The sequence below is a fragment of the Prenolepis imparis genome, unplaced genomic scaffold, assembly GCF_030444845.1.
Source record: "Prenolepis imparis isolate NDT839.2.m4 unplaced genomic scaffold, iyPreImpa1.0 SCAF_12, whole genome shotgun sequence".
NCBI classification, from domain to species: domain Eukaryota; kingdom Metazoa; phylum Arthropoda; class Insecta; order Hymenoptera; family Formicidae; genus Prenolepis; species Prenolepis imparis.
The window spans coordinates 3,631,710-3,651,440 of NW_028141170.1; the positions used below are offsets into that span (position 1 = coordinate 3,631,710).

The 19,731-nt window shown below is 32.6% G+C and overlaps 2 protein-coding genes across 4 annotated transcripts in view; one reads left to right on the forward strand and one right to left on the reverse strand.

The window, feature by feature from the left end:
- Nucleotides 1-5,915, forward strand: part of Blimp-1 (PR domain zinc finger protein 1) — a 35,893-nt gene extending 29,978 nt beyond the window's left edge. For both annotated transcript variants that reach the window (XM_083051512.1, XM_083051513.1), the window contains exons 4-8: nt 699-824; nt 943-1,069; nt 1,944-3,860; nt 4,388-4,729; nt 5,332-5,915. In XM_083051512.1, the coding sequence (XP_082907638.1) occupies nt 699-824; nt 943-1,069; nt 1,944-3,860; nt 4,388-4,729; nt 5,332-5,492 (2,673 nt within the window). In that variant the 3' untranslated portion in view covers nt 5,493-5,915. The remainder of the gene's footprint in view (nt 1-698; nt 825-942; nt 1,070-1,943; nt 3,861-4,387; nt 4,730-5,331) is intronic.
- LOC145943628 (protein FAM76A) overlaps nt 1-15,971 on the reverse strand; it is a 47,921-nt gene extending 31,950 nt beyond the window's left edge. Inside the window, exons 1-7 of one of the 2 annotated variants that reach the window (XM_083051288.1) lie at nt 15,576-15,969; nt 15,121-15,185; nt 14,827-15,040; nt 13,913-14,049; nt 13,494-13,737; nt 13,179-13,416; nt 12,431-13,043 (exon numbers count right to left, since the gene is read on the reverse strand). In XM_083051288.1, the coding sequence (XP_082907414.1) occupies nt 13,183-13,416; nt 13,494-13,737; nt 13,913-14,049; nt 14,827-15,040; nt 15,121-15,185; nt 15,576-15,671 (990 nt within the window). In that variant the 5' untranslated portion in view covers nt 15,672-15,969 and the 3' untranslated portion in view covers nt 12,431-13,043; nt 13,179-13,182. Of the gene's footprint in view, nt 1-12,430; nt 13,044-13,178; nt 13,417-13,493; nt 13,738-13,912; nt 14,050-14,826; nt 15,041-15,120; nt 15,186-15,575 lie in introns of those variants that run through there. The other variant, XM_083051289.1, reaches the window with a different exon arrangement.
- Between the last annotated feature and the right edge of the window lie 3,760 nt (nt 15,972-19,731).

Consider the following 19,731-nt stretch of genomic DNA (forward strand, 5'->3'; position numbering starts at 1 on the left):
TATTAAAATTAATTTTAATCGATGCAGTGAACCTTAAAGCATGAGAAACCATGGATGTCTTAATTCGTTCATTAATTCGTTATAATTACTTAGTTTTTCCATTATCTTTGTGCAAAACACATAATATATATAAATCGAGATGAGAAACACGAAAATTAAAATAGCGCCTTTTCAGTATTTTCTTATAATAATCACAATATAAAAATATATATGAATCTATCATAAAAAAATATAAAGTAATTATAAAAATTTGGTAAATAGATAACACTTTTTCAACAATCCTGGTTAAGCAAAATGTAAATACCTTTGGTTTTAATTATGGCTATTGAGCAAATATAAATCAAAATTGTTGATCATCAATAATATCCTGCACAATTCTAATAATATAATTATAAGCAATTGCTGTTTGACTTCAGCAATTACAAAAATTATCGATATATCCTTAAAATATCTAAAAGAAAGATATTTAAATATTTTACGTCTAGATATTCCACGTTTAGATATTCCACATTTTTTAGACATTTTAGACATGCTGTCTTGAATTGTTATGATTAAGACATTTATAAATAACGATTATTACATATTTATGATTTAAAAAATCAGCTAAAATATAATATAATAAAATAGAATAAAATTTTCGTAGAGTCATTTTAAAGATACATTTTAATCGTCATAATAAAAGATTTTAACATTGCTAGGTGTACAAGAACAACGAGCTGTTCTACTACATCGATGGTTATGATGTTCAAAAATCGAATTGGATGCGTTACGTGAATCCCGCCTATTCGTCCGAATCGCAAAACCTAATAGCATGCCAGTATAAGGTAAAATAATTTTACGGAGTGCATATCTCACGCGAAGGGGCATATATTTCAAACTTCGTCTAGATTATAAGCAGGAGAAAATTGACAATCATTGCAGTCATACTCTTTCATCTTTCAGATGAACATTTATTTTTACACAATTAAGCCGATATTACCAAATCAAGAATTATTGGTTTGGTACTGCAGGGAATTCGCGGAAAGGCTCAATTATCCGTTCACTGGCGAGTTAATGCTTCAGAGAATACGTAAGTAGATGTTTATCTTGAGAATTAATATATGTTTATAGTCGGGTTTCCATATTAATTACTACCGGATTCTCCTTATCAAACCACTTCCCCTTTTGCGCTACTCTCTCACTATTCTGCATCTTATAACAAAACGGAAAAACTTTCTTGTATTAAACAAAAAAGACTATATAGGAAAGAGAAAATATTGTACTACTAAGCTATTTCAAATGTTTAAATTATGCAAAATCATATATGCATGTGTATTATACTGTCAGCTGATACTGAATTTAGAACCGAAAAAAATATTGCAATAAAAGTGGCCACCACTTTTAAACAAAAGAATAGATATACACAAATAATTGTTTCTATAAAATATAATAAAAAATGTATATTATAATCTCTCTTTCTAATAAATATCTGTAAATATAAATTTTCATTTTGAGTTTCAACTAGGAATCAAAGCTCAAAACAAAATGGTACATTTTCCTTCAAATAATAATTAATAAATCAATATAATATAAACATAATTGATATATTTATATTATTAACACATTAAATGTCGGGTGAATTTCGTATGTCTTGATATCTAGACATACTAAAATAAAATTTTCAGTATTAGAAATATATAATATGAGCATATAAAATATATGATTATATTATATGAGCTATATATTATGCGTACTGCAATTATCTCTACTTGTATATTTCCTACTGATCGATATATTCGACGAATATTATTCAACAAAAAATTAGTAAAATAATAATATGGGTCACTATTATAATATTAACGTTATTCAGAAGTTTCCAAATATTATTTCAAGCATTTTAATTAATTGTTGGATTAATTAATTTAATTATCATAGCACTCAACATGTTAAATATAATCTCTTAGGACAACAAGTACAACAATCGGCGCTACCAACGGAAATCTCACCTACTGTCGATGTAATGCCCTTGAAAGACGCATCGATTTATGAAAGGCGTCAAATGACGCCAACGGATGGTTCCGTGAGATCAGATGAAGGTTACCATTCAAACGGCTACCACGACGAGATTCTGACGCCGCCTGAGGAGAGCAGCGAATCTGATAGTGAGAACAATTATGTGCTGGATTTTAGTAAGTCGTCGGTATGCGGCAATGAAATTTTGAAGCAAGATAATACCGCAGCGAAGAACGAATACAGGAAAGTCAAGATCAAGATCTCCAAGACCTATGGCAACTTCCAGACAACAAAAAGCATAACTGACAGCCCGACGAAGGACAAGGACCAGGAACTGAGCTCCAATAGAGCAGTTACTCCGGAACTTCAGAAACCGGTATCGCCCATCATCCTGCAGAAGAGTACGATATTATCAACTGTGAACGAGGATGAGATATCCGAAAAGAATTCGAAATCTTTCTACGAACCGGAGGTCAAGAACGGCAATCTATCCATGTCTGGCAGAACCGCCTACCTGGTCAACCCACCTAGCAGTTCTATCTTGGAGAATATTCTACTGCGCAACAATACGGATAACAATAACAATAACAGTCATAGCCACCATCATAATAGCGGCTCGCAACAACACCATCAGCAGCATCAGATGCATCATCAGACTCATGTCGACTCGGTGACGCCGCCACCCTCCAGCCCCACCGAAATGGCGTATTCTTACAAAAAATCTCATCGTTACGGAAACATTCTGCCCTGCAGTCCGGACTCCAGCTCGAATCTGCCCCTGCAAGCGGACACGTGCGTAAACTCGACCACTAACGGCGGTGCGTTGCCCAGCATGCAGAGTCCCACCGGCAACATGCACTCCAGCACGGGAGGACCGCATTCAAGCACCGGAGGAAACAACGGTAGCCTGCCGATGCATCCCGGAAGCTTGCACTCGCCCAGCAACGCCGGCAACATTCATTCCAGCACAAACGTACTCTCATCTAACGCGATGCTAACGTCTACCAGTAATCTGCACTCGACGTCCACGACGATAAACGGTTGCCCGCCAAAACGAAAGACCAAATCGCCGTCGCCGTCATCGAGTCAGAACGGTGTTTCCACTCCGACGACAATTCTTTATTCCGGCAACTCGGGCGGTACCGGCTCGGGAAACTGCCAAATTGAATCTGCCAGTCCGATCTATCCAAATTCCGCCGGCAGTAGTAGTAGCGGCAACAGTAGTAATCAGAGCGTCTCGCCGATCTCGCCGATCCAATCGCCCTCGTCCTACGGTCCGTACGGCAGTTTGTATGGACATCAAAACGGCTCGCTACATCATAACGTGGAAGCGCCGTTATCCATCAACTGCACCGCCTATTCGCCCACACCGAGCGGCAACGTCGGCGTCTACGAGAGGTCTACGGATGGCAGACGGCTGGAGGCGGCCACCAGCAGCAACAGTCACCAATTACCCACCTCGTCGACTATGCAAATTGACAGTAACCAAGCATTGATTGCAGGAACGCACAATCTCCACTTGAGCCATCATCCAAGTCTCACTATTCACCCTAACTCTTCGTCGTTCCTAAATAGATATTCGCCGGTGAGTTCTTTGTCGCCGGACGATCACGGTTGTTCCCAGAGCGGCTCACTCAGCCCCAATTCTCAGGGTTCGAGGGGATACAGATCGCTGCCTTACCCGCTCAAGAAAAAGGATGGCAAGATGCACTATGAATGCAACGTCTGCTGCAAAACCTTCGGTCAGCTGTCGAACCTCAAGGTGCATCTCAGAACACATTCCGGCGAGAGGCCTTTCAAGTGTAACGTCTGCACCAAGAGTTTCACGCAGCTCGCACATCTCCAAAAACATCATCTCGTGCATACTGGTAAGCGTATCAATCCACAGCAGCAATATATGAACGCGTGTAATATTTAAATCTTTTTAACATTAATTATATTAATGTATATATTTCATAAGATGTTTGTTTTTCAGTATCTAGTTTATTTGTATAAAAAAGTCTTATTTTCTCTATTTAAATTATTGTACTTAAATATTATTATCGTTTATTATTTCTATTTTATGTAAAGATATATCCCGAGAGAAACATTAAAAAGATTTTATGAAAACGAATCAAAATAATCAAATACGAATCAAAAATAATAAAAAATAACAAAATACATATATTTTTCAAATTTCTTTGTCGCGCATTTGTAAATTTTATATTTTCTTTTGATAGTATTTTTCATTTATATTATAATTTTAAATTTATATATATATAAAAATTCTTAAAATTACATATAATAATTATAAAGAATTATTTTAGAGAAGAATTGCCTAATACGCGTACCAGTATTCTTGTATTTATACCCTTGTCTTAATATAATAGTACACCGTCAATTCGTTTGTTCTTAGGTGAAAAGCCGCATCAATGCGAGATATGCAAGAAGAGATTCAGCTCGACCTCGAACCTGAAGACCCACCTAAGACTACACTCTGGCCAAAAGCCATACGCCTGCGATCTTTGTCCTGCCAAGTTTACCCAGTTTGTTCATTTAAAATTGCACAAGAGGCTGCACACGAACGAACGCCCCTATACCTGTCAGGGATGCGACAAAAAGTACATTAGCGCGAGCGGCCTCAGGACTCATTGGAAGACAACAAGCTGCAGACCGAACAACATCGAGGACGAGCTCGCACTCGCCGCGGCCGTAGGTTCACCGACGTATTACGAATATGGTCCCGACATGAATGTTGGTAAGTACAAACTCTCGATTAGATACAATCCAAGTAAAATAACTAAATATAATAATAGTTTAACTCACAGAGATAATTTTCTCTTAGAATTTAGCCCTGAAAATCATGATAATCGTGGGACAATATGGTATAAAAAGAATTTTATGAGAATTTCTCTGATTAATATTTATCACAATAAAAATAATAATATCTATCAGAATAAAACATAAAAATGTTTGATTAATTTTTACTACTAAACTGCATAGTAAAATTAATCAAACATGTTTTATGTTTTATTCTGATAGATATTATTATTTTTATTGTGATAAATATTAATCAGAGAAATTCTCATAAAATTCTTTTTATACCATATTGTCCCACGATTACCATGATTTTCAGAGTAAATTCTAAGAGAAAATTCTCTCAATATACAGCTTCCTTGTTATACGTTGTTAAAGAATTCATTGTGATGAGAACAATTCTTATCACAGATATCGACAAATTTGTCAATACAAAGTGTTCGGAAAATTATTCGTCAAAATTATTAAATTATCCAAAAACAAAGAATAACGCAATAGCTAAGGGTGTAAAGATAAAGCTAAACGGACTTATTATCTTTGTAGGAAATATGCCCAAGGAATGCGAACTGGAGCACATCGATAATTACGACAGGCATGGCTCAGCGCATGGTCCGCACTCCACGTCTCTCCATAATCTGGAAAACTCCGTGGGGCGACCGAGCGTCATAGAAACGTCCCAGCCGCATATTATCGAATGTACATAAGTCGCATGGTGGGGTATCAACCCTTTTCTCTCGCTTATGCCGCTCCGGCATAAAATGTAACCGTGGAAATGTAAGCGAGTTACTCGCGATCGACCAGGGAATGGAAAAGAGAGCTCTTCTTTTCTCTGGAATGGCAGCAAGAGCGCAAAGAGTTCTCGTAAGTAATATCGTATAAAAAAAACTTTTTCGCAAACTCCTTTCTAATTTTGATGAAATATGATAGATTTAAAGCGATAAGATAACTTTTTAATATATTTCTTTTAATACTTTCATTTAAGAATTGAAATTATTGTTCGAAGTCATACGTTTTAAATTACGTAGTGAAAAATAACTTTTTTAAAGATTTGATGGTTTTAAATAACAATATTAAATTATTTAAAAAAAAATAAATTTTATCTTTCCAAGTATCGGCTATTATCTTTTTTCAGGTTTTACACCATACAATATTAAATTATTTCAAGAAAATAATTTAATTTAATATTTTTGTTTAAGTCATTATTTTTCATTTTTTATCATTTTTGAATCAATAATCTTCTAATTGAATTATTAATAAATTCAAATTTTAAAAAAATTGACAGAAATAAAGAAAAAATTCTATTTACTTAACACACTTACTCTAAAAATCAATTATATTTCATTAAAAAATAAGAAAGAGAAAATTTGTCAACATTTTCTGAAAATAATGAGAAAATACAAGAATAGATCGCAATATACACGAGAATCTCTGTAGAGAGATATAAATCATCATTAGTTGCATAATAAAAAAATCATTTAATCCATTGATCAATGTAATCGCCAGTCTAAAACAATTTTTTAGCAGATATTATTTAAAATGTTATTGCTTCATCAAAACGAGATATTCAAAAAGATTAAAAAAAAAGAAAAAAATGAATTTTTCTTAGAAACGAAGTTTTTCCTAGAGTGCATAAAGTTCTTTTTTAGTAAATGGATGTCCGATAATAATCGTATTACCTCTCGTGTGCAGATAGAGCGAATTAAATCGAAAGTATTTAAGTAATACGAATTTTACTGGACACCTCATATATATTCATTTCTTTTTTTCTAAATTTTTACTAACATTATCAATGCAAGAAGCAATCTTAAAAATTGAATTTGATCAATGTATGACAAGATCGTAATGCTACCATTCCAAGAGAAATGAGAAAAAGTATATAAACATATGCATAATAGAGTACCAAAGTCGCTCGGGTTTCTCCGAGAAATTTTCTCGATTACTTTTCCACGATGCATCTTAGGATTGCATGTCGAAGATGGTAATGATGCAAAAATCGCGCAAACGACTTTAATAAATAGCCTTTAATCATCTAAAATATGTTGAATTGATTCCACTAAGAATCTTATAAAGCAGTCTAATCTTTTAAATATCCATTACAATTTTTTTTTTTTTTTTTTTTTTTAGAATAATTCATATGTATCATTATTTCTTAATACTTTTCTTTAATGCTGCATTTTTAATTTTTAATTAATTTTGCATAAATCTAAAATTTTTAATTACCAGCAGCAATAAGATTGGGAAAGTAATTCGTTACAATTACTGTTTTTTTTTCTTTTTCTAATAAAAAGTAAATACTTTTTATTTTTTGCCAATCTTATAAAATAACTCATTATCATCGTGCAATAAAAATCATCAACAAATCATTATATAATTTTTATTACTTTTGGAATGCTAATATAAAACTTAATTAAATATTTAAAGGAGTATATTAAAAAATAGCTAATTTTTGCCCCTAAGTCGGCATGTAAAATTTATATGGTTTCTTATAGTTTTTTAGCCATAGAATAACGTGGTGACATTCGTTTGCTGTCAAAGTGTAGGGAAATTAGGTAAAAATCTAAAAAATAGGCCATTTATATATGACCCCTATCTCTTCTAATACAACATAAACTCGTAAAAAACTGAATACAGGGGTGTGTTGTTAAGATTGCTGAATACGAATCTAGCTAATTTACCGTCATGATTATAAAATTAAAAATGATGGCTCTAATATGGATCCAATATAACGTTAATCAGCTAAGAAATAGGGCAATTTTCGCAGTCGAGAAATAAAATTCGTCTGATTTCTTATAATTTTTTGGCTATAGAATGACGTGGTGATATTTATTTCAAAGTGTAGGTAAAATGGGTGAAAACCTCAAAGATAAATAATAATTATAAATAATATATTATTAATATATCATTAATATATATTTATTATTATATATAATAAAATATATAATATTAATATAATTAATATATATTAATAAATATTATACTATATATATATAATAAATTAAATATGCATATTTTATAATATATATATACATATTTTCATTAATATACATATATTTATTATTATATATAATAAAATATATAATGTATATTATTTATAATTATTTTTAATTTATTTAGTATTAAATTTACAATCTCAAATACAAAATAGTAAAAAGTAGAATTATTATGTGACTTTATATATAGAATAATCTCTACTTCGACCACTTTTTACCCTACTTTTTAGCTAATTAATGGCCGCCATATTGGATCATTTTTAATTTTGTAATCCTGATGCCAGATTAGCCAGATTCATATTCAGCGATTTTAACAACACATCCTCGTATTCAGTTTTTGATAAGTTATGTTGTATTAAAGAGAAGAATAGAGATCATAAATGGCCCATTTTTGAGGTTTTTACCTATTTTTTCCACACTTTGACAGCAAACGAATGTCATAACGTTATTCTACGGCTAAAAAACTATAAGAAACCATGTAAATTTTACATGCCGGGGCTTGGGGGCAAAAATCAGCTGTTTTTTAACATACTCCTTTATATTTTTATATAAACGACTTTTTTTTAAATTGACAAAAGCAATATACAATAACTTTTGATATCGATATTACTATTGATATAAAGTATAATAATTTCAACAGCAAATTTTAAAGTAACGAGTCTTAATGTTAAAGGACCAAAAAAAATTTTTTAATAAGAGTTTCAAATTCTAATACAATTACTATTTCTAATACAAATTAAATACTGAAATAATAATAAAATAACGATAAAAACACAAACTTTTTCTCATTATTTGTTCTAGAAAAAATGTAGCAATGCTACTGTTTTCATTATGGATGGAAAAAAGTATTGCCATCAATTCGTTTATTAATTATTAAAAAAAAAAAAAAAAAAAAAAAAAAAAAAAAAAAAAAAAAAAAAATGTAACGGTAACAGCATTATAATGCATTACTTTCCAATCTGAGTAATAGTAGTATGAGAAAAGTGGATCAATTTGAGATATCATCAAAAAATCGCAATAATCATCACGGCATTAAATGTATTTAAAAGAAGAAAGTCAAACACGTTTCACATATCGCACGAATAATTTTTACAAAACAAAATGTCACGCAATCTTCGACGTGTTTAGGTCGGTGTGTAAAATGACGGATTTTGTCGGCACCCGTCATAAAGATGTTCGCATAATGCGCAAGCAAAGAGTAATAAAAAAAAAACGAACAACCAGAGACGACACGACTGCAACTATACGAGACCTGTACCTGTATATACTAATATTACTCTATTAATTATTCAATAATTTAAAAAAGATAATATAAGAAGTTCTAATTTATGAATACCCGTGTATATATAATAAACATACATGCGTGTGTGTGTGTGTGTATCTACGTGTATATATACACATCCGTGTGTGCACATGCATTAAGTATATATACTTGCATGTATACGCGCACGTATGTGCGCGTGTTCATTACCGGTTAGCAGACGGTAGACTGCGCTTTACGGTAACTTTCCGCGATGCATTATTAAAAATAGAGTGATTTATTGATGTGCGTATAAAAAAAACAAAATGTTAAGATCATCGATATGAATTTCTTTTATACTCATTTTTATCATATACTCATGTTACTTTTTATACACGATTAACGCGTGTAACTCTCCTTTTTTAGGTGCTTTTTTTATTTTTAAATCTCTAAACGAGATTTTATATTTATGATGTCGTATTAATATTTATCGAAATTTCGTCGAGTTTTCTCATCAGGATAAGATGACGCGATCTTTTTTTTTTCTCTTTTCAGACTTTAATTGCAGACTGAAGCGATAAAGATAATCGTACAATCAAATCATGTACCGCAATTTTTTAATCGCTCCTATTGTATATTATTGTTAACATTTATTCCTCGATACGTATTTCTAATATCGCTATCCAATTAATTTTCATGCTCGAATGTGTTTCTACTACAGTTTTTTAAAATTAGTTTTCACAAAATGCTCATTAATTAGAAAATAACACATTTTGCAAACTTTTGCATAGTTTTGATCGTCTAAAATATATTTTTTTGTGTGCATTTCAATGAAAAATATTCCTATAGTTTTAACTGATTAAAACTTAAATATCCAGAGGGAATCATTCGTAGAATCAAATATTAATTGGTAGAATCGGTGAAATTGGTAGAAAATCTAGTCAAAACATTTCAAAAAGATTTAGCGCACATTTACACAATATGTTTATCGCTATCAAGTTCTCGTTTTTAAGAAACAATCTGACCATTAGAAAGAAATTGTCGATGAATATTTAAAAGTCTCATTCAAAAAGGTGTGATAAAAAAAAAGATTTCCAAGGAAGAATCCCAAGAAGTTTTCGTTTATTAATATTTTATCGACATGTTAAAAAATAAATCGTCTAAAACATCAAAGCAACAATGTCAAATATTAAACAAAATTTTTTCAGTCTGCTGCTATTGTTATAAAAAAAAATAATAATTTGGAAACTTGATGGGCATATTGTGTAGTATATATTTGAAAAAATTGAAAAATTCCCACGTATCATTTATCAAGGGATCTTTTTGTGCGCATAAATAATCGATTCTTTGGGCACGGTGCTATATTATCTTTTTTGTCATTGATTTTATATATATATTTTATAAATTTGTACTTCCATTAATGCTAAGCTGAGTCAAACGAGTTAACTTTGAGCGCAGCTTACCGTGTGTAATGCGTGACAAATCCTTTTTACTGAACGGCGATTTGTTCTGACGCTTCGTAAAAAGCCAGAATAAGATTTTTTAAAAAAACAAAAATTTTAAATGTTGAGTTTTAAAGTTGATATTCTCGAAATGCCGTTCCGTAACAATATCGATCTAAAGGGCGTATCGCAGACTGACATATACATGGCTATCGAGCGTTTGTGAGATTCTAAAAAGCCACGTACTCGCGATACGATTCTGTGCGAGAGAATGAGCAATAGAGAAAGAGAGAGAGAGAGATAATGTGTGTGTATGTGAGTGTGTGTGATATTTAAAGAATTTAAGTGATTTTTAAGAATATAGGAGCGCAGAGTATGTTAGGGAATTATTCTAAATTTTGGCTTCCTTCGCAAGATCCTCCAAGACTTCAGTTTCGCAAAAATTTTCCTCTCGCGTTCAATGTTAACAATTGAAATTCCAAAGAAATTTATTCTTAGCTGAATCTTTCATCTTCGGCCGATGTAGCAAGAAAACGCACAATCTCTCTGCTAAAATCGCGACGCTCACTTAAAATTTTTGCGAAACTGATGAACTTTATTTCTCCATTCCCGAATACTTATTATACTATTCATCACCTGTCTCTGCCCGCCGGACAAATGTCAAACACATTCGAATGAAAAAATTCTCCTCGACAATTATTCCATAAGTTTAAGCGAACTCGATTCGCGAGATAAATGCGAGACGATATACCGTATAGATCCGCAGGGCCTTTATACTCTTATAATTTGCTAATATACCCTCTTTAATAAATCAGGCAACGACTATATGCGCGGGCATTTTATGGGATGTCGAATTCTATACAATGTAGCATATGCTACATCAGCGATTGATCCCCCTAATGCTCAAGATCCTACCGTGATCAAGCTCTATGCACTCCTCAGAATCAGCGCGTTATGCACTTTCAGCATTCGTGTTATATGAGAAGTCAGCGCGCATGTTTCACGTAATAAGGACCGACACTGGGAAACACGAGTAATATAAAATAAACAAGAAAAAATAGTGACCTAGAAAAAAACATCTTAAGACTTATTATGTAATAATATCGCGTTATAACAATTTTCTTTGGCGATGATCGTGATTCCTAGTGAAGTTTCTTATATAATCCGAACGTCATTCTGTATATTTTGCCTCGATTTCCTGCCCTATCTGCATTTTGAAAGCATTATAAATGAATAACGAAGTAAAACAGAGCTAGAGGAGAAATTTAGGCGCTTTAGAATCGCGAAAGCTAATAGAGCGAAAAAGGACGGGAGAGAGAAGAAGCGCGTAGAGGGACAGATGGAAGTAAAGACCATGTAAATACATATGTTGAAAGTAGTGAAATATCGAGAGGAACCGGACAACCGAGGATTACTAATCGCCTCGAGAACAAAACAAGCAATATTTAGTTATTATCATCTCGTAATAATTAAACGATAACGCTCCAACTGTACCGTGCACGTGCGCGTGCACGCGCTCGTACGTATTTAAACGCGACTATAAATTAAATGTTAATTATCCTTACACTTTGTGTATGTATGTATATATGTATGTTTTATATATACATATACACACACGAATATATATATATATATATGTATATATATTTATACATATACATACACACACACAGTGAAATTGTTACGCATTTATTATCATTACAATTATTGAATAGGTAATGCTCAATTAGCATTTGTTTCTTAAAATAAAGAATAAATATATGGCTGTTGGATATTTATATGCACTATATCACTATCACATCTCCATATGTTGTTATAACCTAATATTATTTATTGTGTTGTTAATGATCGAATAACGAAAACGAAATTATGTTCAATTATAATGATTACATGCGAGAAGAAAAAACGTGGATATGGACGTGACTTGGATAACCAAGGATTGCAACCACAGGAGTGGAACACCAGGGCAATTGGTTTCCAAGTTTTTATTGTAAATTGATCTACAATCACCATTATCCTGATTCATCGCTGCTTACATTATTATTATAAATAATAAAATGCCATAGCAACGCTATCAGCACGTGCGCGTCACTTATTATATCCACATACATGTATGTATGTACATACATACATGAAATCCATCGATTCAAGTTTGTCCAATACGAGTCCGAAATCTTTTATATAACTTCGTGCCATAAAATAAGATTTATATTTGATTTGTTATGATTTAAATTTTTCTAATCTTTTGCTAATTTGATAAAAATTGGTACTGTTGGCAAACTGCAACCGCGCAAAGTTGACAGTTGCAGAAAAATAAAAAGGGAGGAGATTATCTAAATTGTTACATATAAATTTTGCACTTGCATCATTGATCTCCCCTAGATGGAGATGCGAATAAGTCCTTTTACCGGTACACATATTGTGAGAGAATATAATATACACTCCTATAGTAATTAGAAAAATAATACGATTTCGTCCTGTTAATGGAAATAATTAACTATATGCGTAATGTACCACATGTGTGATTTATGTGGGTATGGACATTCGTATCGATAGTACGTTGTCACAGTTAATCACAATTTCCTAAAAACAATACAAGAAACGGGACTTCACATCTGCTGTGGCAGAATAATCGGCTGATGCGCTAATTTGTATGTCACCATTGCGTTTTCGATGTTCATTGCGCAGTGCCGTTAAAATTAGCAAAAATACACTTACCTTATCAAGGTACAGGACTGTCTGTTCCACTCCCACTGTTGGTCCCAGCTTCTGTTTTGGTAGCGGCCACCCGATCACCTCGCTTGGACGTTTTCGACAACGATGCTACTTCCTTCAGCAAACTAGATATTTTGTGCTGCATATTAGAAATTTTCGCCTCATATTCTTTGTCCGACGCTTTCATTTTATTGCGCATCTCCGTTTCGGATGTGAAATTTTTCGCCTTGAGTTCGGTAATCTGCAATCAAAATGTCGGTTATTTATTTTATCGCTCTTATCTGTTCCGGTAAACTTCCGGAAATTCTTTTTACGCACTTGTCTATCTTTTGCTAATAACTGGCTGTCTTTTATACTGATTTGCTTTTGGAGATGCGCTATCTTTTCTTTGAGCTGCGTAACCGCCACAACATGATCGGAACTGTTTGGATCATGCGGATCGTGCACACCAGCCATCCGCGCCGCTTTCGCGGGAGTAGGACCATTCGTGTCTCCACCCTCAGATTGCGGCGGCAGTTTCGTCACATCGACTCTGTGCGGTCTTTTATTGTGACTTTTTAATCTAAAAAAGAAAAAAGAACAAATGTGAAATATAAACAAAAGTTTTGTTAACGTAATCTACAAAGTTACTACCAAACATACATCTTGCATGGATTCGAAAAATTGTAATGTCCATGCAATATTAAAAGCTACCAAGCACAAGGTTACTTTATGATATTACATATTTGGATATTTACTTTAGTTCTTTGTGTTTTGCAGCCCGCTGTTGTGCCAATTTCATATGCGCTCTTCTGTCTGCATCCGATTGCTTTGTTTTTGCTAATGCTCGTTTATATGACAACGTACAGAGCCAACATAATAACTTGCCATCTACCTAAAAACCGAAATATCACCATAACCGATTTAGTAACATTATGAGAGGGTAGAGATTTATTACCATATACCAACAAGATAGAGTGAGAGAAAAAGAGAAAGATGTCTTAGCTGTAGAAATTACACTTGATGTTTATTCGCTCTCTAAAAAAAGAAAAGAAACTGTGACAGAAAGTCAATGTATAAATTGAAAAAATATAATTATTATAGTACAATTGCATATATAGCTACTTTCGATTATTCAGAATAATAAATCAAATTGTAAAGTATGTATTTATAAAGTAAACAAAGAAATGTATGTATAAACTTTAAATATTAACTTTTTCCATACAAAAATTTCTTATAATAAACAAAATATTTATTATGAAAGGAATATTTTTTAAGTATCAAAAAAAATTCGAAAGAATATATATTATATAATTACAATAAAGCCATAGCGTTAACACTTATAAAGTGTTTCAGAAAGAAATTGCTAAATTTAAAAGCATATTCTACTTGTAAGAATAAAAAAATGTCTTTTTTTTATCTTTATGATGAGTAGAATATGTTTTTAATGTTGGCTATCTACATCTGAAACATTCTGTAGAATAAAATTCAAGTATTTATCTGTATCCTTAGAGAAACAAAAGTTGTGTCAATAAATGTGAAAAAAATAACCAGAAAGAAAATAATACATAAATCTCAGTACAAAATTTCATTTTTAATATAATCATATCACAGCTAGAGATCATCTCCTTCTCTAGCAATATTGAGAGCGACAAACATGTTATTATATTACCTTTTTATCTTCGTCCTGTCTATCAAAGGCACACTTCTGCTTGCATTGTTCGCATGTAACCGGTGGTCCATAGCGTTTCTCCGAGTTTGTACACCGTTGGCATTTGCTACCAATAAATGCAGCTATAGTATTGCAGTACTCGCAAGCTGACGGCTTCCCATAGGACTTTACATTTTGCTCGCACTTTTTACATATAGTGCTTGTATTGCCTTTTCTGCAAAGTCAAACAGATTAGAGTATTATACAGTTTTATTTATTCCATTTAACAAGTGATTTTTTTAATATTAAACTTACATGGTTTGTTGGAATTCTGATCTGCAATATGTACATTTTACCACAGGAAACGCTCCTCTGCATTCCTAAATAACAACAAATTTTCTTAAATATTAACAGAAAAAAGTTGAAAATATTTAAATTTTAATTTTTCATATTTTTCTAATGATAATCAACATTTACATCATCGCGAGCAACATGTTTATGTTACATCTTCGTTACGTTACGAAAAATTTATTAACGCTTCTAGAAAAAATATCTTACTCCTAATATATAATATGAATTGTTAATATTCTATTTATTATATTTCACAGCGATTTTTCGCGATCGACGTTACAGCAGAAAATTCTCTTCGTTAGCCTCTCGATGCGATAAAACACATTTGTCGTGGAAGGTACATTGTAAAAACGACTGCAAGAATCGCGAAAAATTCGTATAACGCCCACGAAGAAAAATAAGTTGCGGTTTGTTTGTACCTTGCACAATTGTTGTCCGGGTGAGAGATCTTCGAAAGGATGCCTGGAGAAGCATCGAGAGCATGCAGAGAGCGCTTGCATATTGTTTGCGCTCATCTTCGGCAGCAAGTCGGCAGTCGTTGGATACGTCACAGACAAGAGAGCTGGCAGCTGAAGGAAGCGCGACAGATCGAAGAGGAGAGGACAGTCGTGCCGAAAAAAAAGAAAACGTAAAAATCGCCGATGAGCCCAATGATAGCGATTTTATTCCTCCGTGAAACCGGCTGTTGACTTTTACGTAGCCATCTACGACCGCTGCGATTAAATATGGCCGACTGTGACAGCAGAAGTGGCCGTTCGAGGGCGCCACTCGTGGCTATGTTCATTCCATTGAGCTCTATAGTATGGTTAGCCCTGTACTATCCTATAGAAAAATTTCGCCCGAAATTGCCAAGCTTATTATCAATCGACCATCTTATGAAAAGAGATCAAGCAAATTTAATTAATCGAAATTAATTCTAAATGACTCTTTTAAATGCGATGACTCTAGAATCTCGTTAAATGATCATTCAGCATACAGTACTTCGCGAATCGATCGGCGAAACGATGCTGTCCAGCGAGAAACATACATATTTAATAGAATATCACGTGATTGACTATCAAGTAGAAAAATTTTCGGGACTTAAAAAATTCTCTATCGATGATAGCCAATTGCGTGACATTGTATCTATCTATGTTTTCATGTTGGAAATCTTCTATAAACTCACCTAGTTATGCTCGCAAAAAAGTGGCGCGCTTCGTGGCCGCCATCTCGGCACTAACTGTCCATGTGTTCTGTGGGTGTGTAGTGTGATCAGGGCCGTTTCAAACCGGGATGCAATGGGTACAATGCACCCGGGCGGCCTTCCCCGAAGGGGCAGCTGATGATCATCGACGTGCATTTACAAATAAACAACTAAAATAAAATATAATTTTTTTTTTAATTTTACACGAAAAAATAATCAAACTTAAAACATATCTAGAGATTAAGAATTAAAATATTCAAATTATATAACTATTTCATTAATATAATATATTAAATAATATAATTCTAAAATAATATGTTTTTAAACTATTGTATTAGTATATTAACGTTCAATGTTCCCAGTAATAAATAAAAAACAATTGAAACTTTATTAATAGTACGTCTTAAAATATTAGAAATTAATACTTTTTTGAAGCGGACCCTGTGCGACGCATCCTTATTTTATGTTTATCGTGTTAAAAAATTTGTAAGCTGGTGTCTGCATGGTACCGAAAGATTCTGTAATCAATGTACTATTAAAATGTATAATCGATGAATTTTTGGCTCGTCTTAAAATATTAGATATTGATTCTTTTTTGACGCGGACCCTGTGCGACGCATCCTTAATTTATGTCTATCATATTAAAAAATTTGTACGCTGGTGTCAGCATGGTACGAAAAGATTCTGTAATCAATGTACTATTAAAATGTATAATCGATGAATTTTTGGCTCGTCTTAAAATATTGGAAATCGATACTTTTTACCGCTGACCCTATGCGACGCAATCTTATTTTAAGTATATCAAGTTAAAAAATTTGTACGCTGGTGTCTGTTTGGTACCAAATGATTCTGTAATCAATGTATTATTAAAATGCATAATCGATGAATTTTTGGCTCGTCTTAAAATATTAGAAATCGATACTTTTTAACCGCTGACCCTATGCGACGCAACATTATTTTATGTATATCAAGTTAAAAAATTTGTACGCTGGTGTCTGTTTGGTACGAAAAGATTCTGTAATCAATGTACTAGTAAAAAGTATAATCGATGAATTTTTGGCTTGTATTAAAATATTAGAAATCGATACTTTTTTACCGCTGACCCTATGCGACGCAACCTTAATTTATGTATAGCAAATGAAAAAGTTTGTATGCTGTTGTCTGCTTGGTACCAAAAGATTCTGTAATCAATGTACTATTAAAATGTATAATCGATGAATTTTTGGCTCGTCTTTAAATATTAGAAATCGATACATTTATGCCGCTGATCCTATGAGACGCATCCTTAATTTATGTATAGCAAATGAAAATGTTTGTACGCTGGTGTCTGCATGGTATCAAAAGATTCTGTAATGAATGTACTATTAAAATGTATAATCGATGAATTTTTGGCTCTTCTTAAAATATTAGAAATCGATACTATTTTGACGCGGACCATGTGCGACGCATCCTTATTTTATGTTTATAAAGTTAAAAAATTTGTACGATGGTGTCTGCATGGTACGAAAAGATTCTGTAATCAATGTACTATTAAAATGTATAATCGATGAATTTTTGGCTCTTCTTAAAATATTAGAAATCGATACTTTTTACCGCTGACCCTATGGGACGCATCCTTAATATATGTATAGCAAATGAAAAAGTTTGTACGCTGTTGTCTGCTTGGTACCAAAAGATTCTGTAATCAATGTACTATTAAAATGTATAATCGATGAATTTTTGGCTCGTCTTAAAATATTGGAAATCAATACTTTTTACCGCTGACTCTATGCGACGCAACATTATTTTATGTATATCAAGTTAAAAAATTTGTACGCTGGTGTCAGCATGGTACCAAAAGATTCTGTAATCAATGTATTATTAAAATGTATAATCGATGAATTTTTGGCTCGTCTTAAAATATTAGAAATTGATACTTTTTTGAAGCGGACCCTGTGCGACGCATCCTTATTTTATGTTTATCGTATTAAAAAATTTGTACGCTGGTGTCTGCATGGTACCGAAAGATTCTGTAATCAATGTACTATTAAAATGTATAATCGATGAATTTTTGGCTCGTCTTAAAATATTAGAAATCGATACTTTTTACCGCTGACCCTATGCGACGCAATCTTATTTTAAGTATATCAAGTTAAAAAATTTGTACGCTGGTGTCTGTTTGGTACCAAATGATTCTGTAATCAATGTATTATTAAAATGTATAATCGATGAATTTTTGGCTCTTCTTAAAATATTAGAAATCGATACTTTTTTACCGCTGACCCTATGGGACGCATCCTTAATATATGTATAGCAAATGAAAAAGTTTGTACGCTGTTGTCTGCTTGGTACCAAAAGATTCTGTAATCAATGTACTATTAAAATATATAATCGATGAATTTTTGGCTCGTCTTTAAATATTAGAAATCCATACATTTATGCCGCTGACCCTATGCGACGCATCCTTAATTTATGTATAGCAAATGAAAATGTTTGTACGCTGGTGTCTGCTTGGTACCAAAAGATTCTGTAATCAATGTACTATTAAAATGTATAATCGATGAATTTTTGGCTCGTCTTAAAATATTAGAAATCGATACTTTTTTACCGCTGACCCCATGCGACGCAACATTATTTTATGTATATCAAGTTAAAAAATTTGTACGCTGGTGTCTGCATGGTACCAAAAGATTCTGTAATCAATGTATTATTAAAATGTATAATCGATGAATTTTTGGCTCGTCTTAAAATATTAGAAATCGATACTCTTTTACCGCTGACCCTATGCGACGCAACCTTAATTTATGTATAGCAAATGAAAAAGTTTGTACGCTGTTGTCTGCTTGGTACCAAAAGATTCTGTAATCAATGTACTATTAAAATGTATAATCGATGAATTTTTGGCTCGTCTTAAAATATTGGAAATCAATACTTTTTACCGCTGACCCTATGCGACGCAACATTATTTTATGTATATCAAGTTAAAAAATTTGTACGCTGGTGTCTGCATGGTACCAAAAGATTCTGTAATCAATGTATTATTAAAATGTATAATCGATGAATTTTTGGCTCGTCTTAAAATATTAGAAATTAATACTTTTTTGAAGCGGACCCTGTGCGACGCATCCTTATTTTATGTTTATCGTATTAAAAAATTTGTACGCTGGTGTCTGTTTGGTACCAAATGATTCTGTAATCAATGTATTATTAAAATGCATAATCGATGAATTTTTGGCTCGTCTTAAAATATTAGAAATCGATACTTTTTTACCGCTGACCCTATGCGACGCAACATTATTTTATGTATATCAAGTTAAAAAATTTGTACGCTGGTGTCTGTTTGGTACGAAAAGATTCTGTAATCAATGTACTATTAAAATGTATAATCGATGAATTTTTGGCTCGTCTTAAAA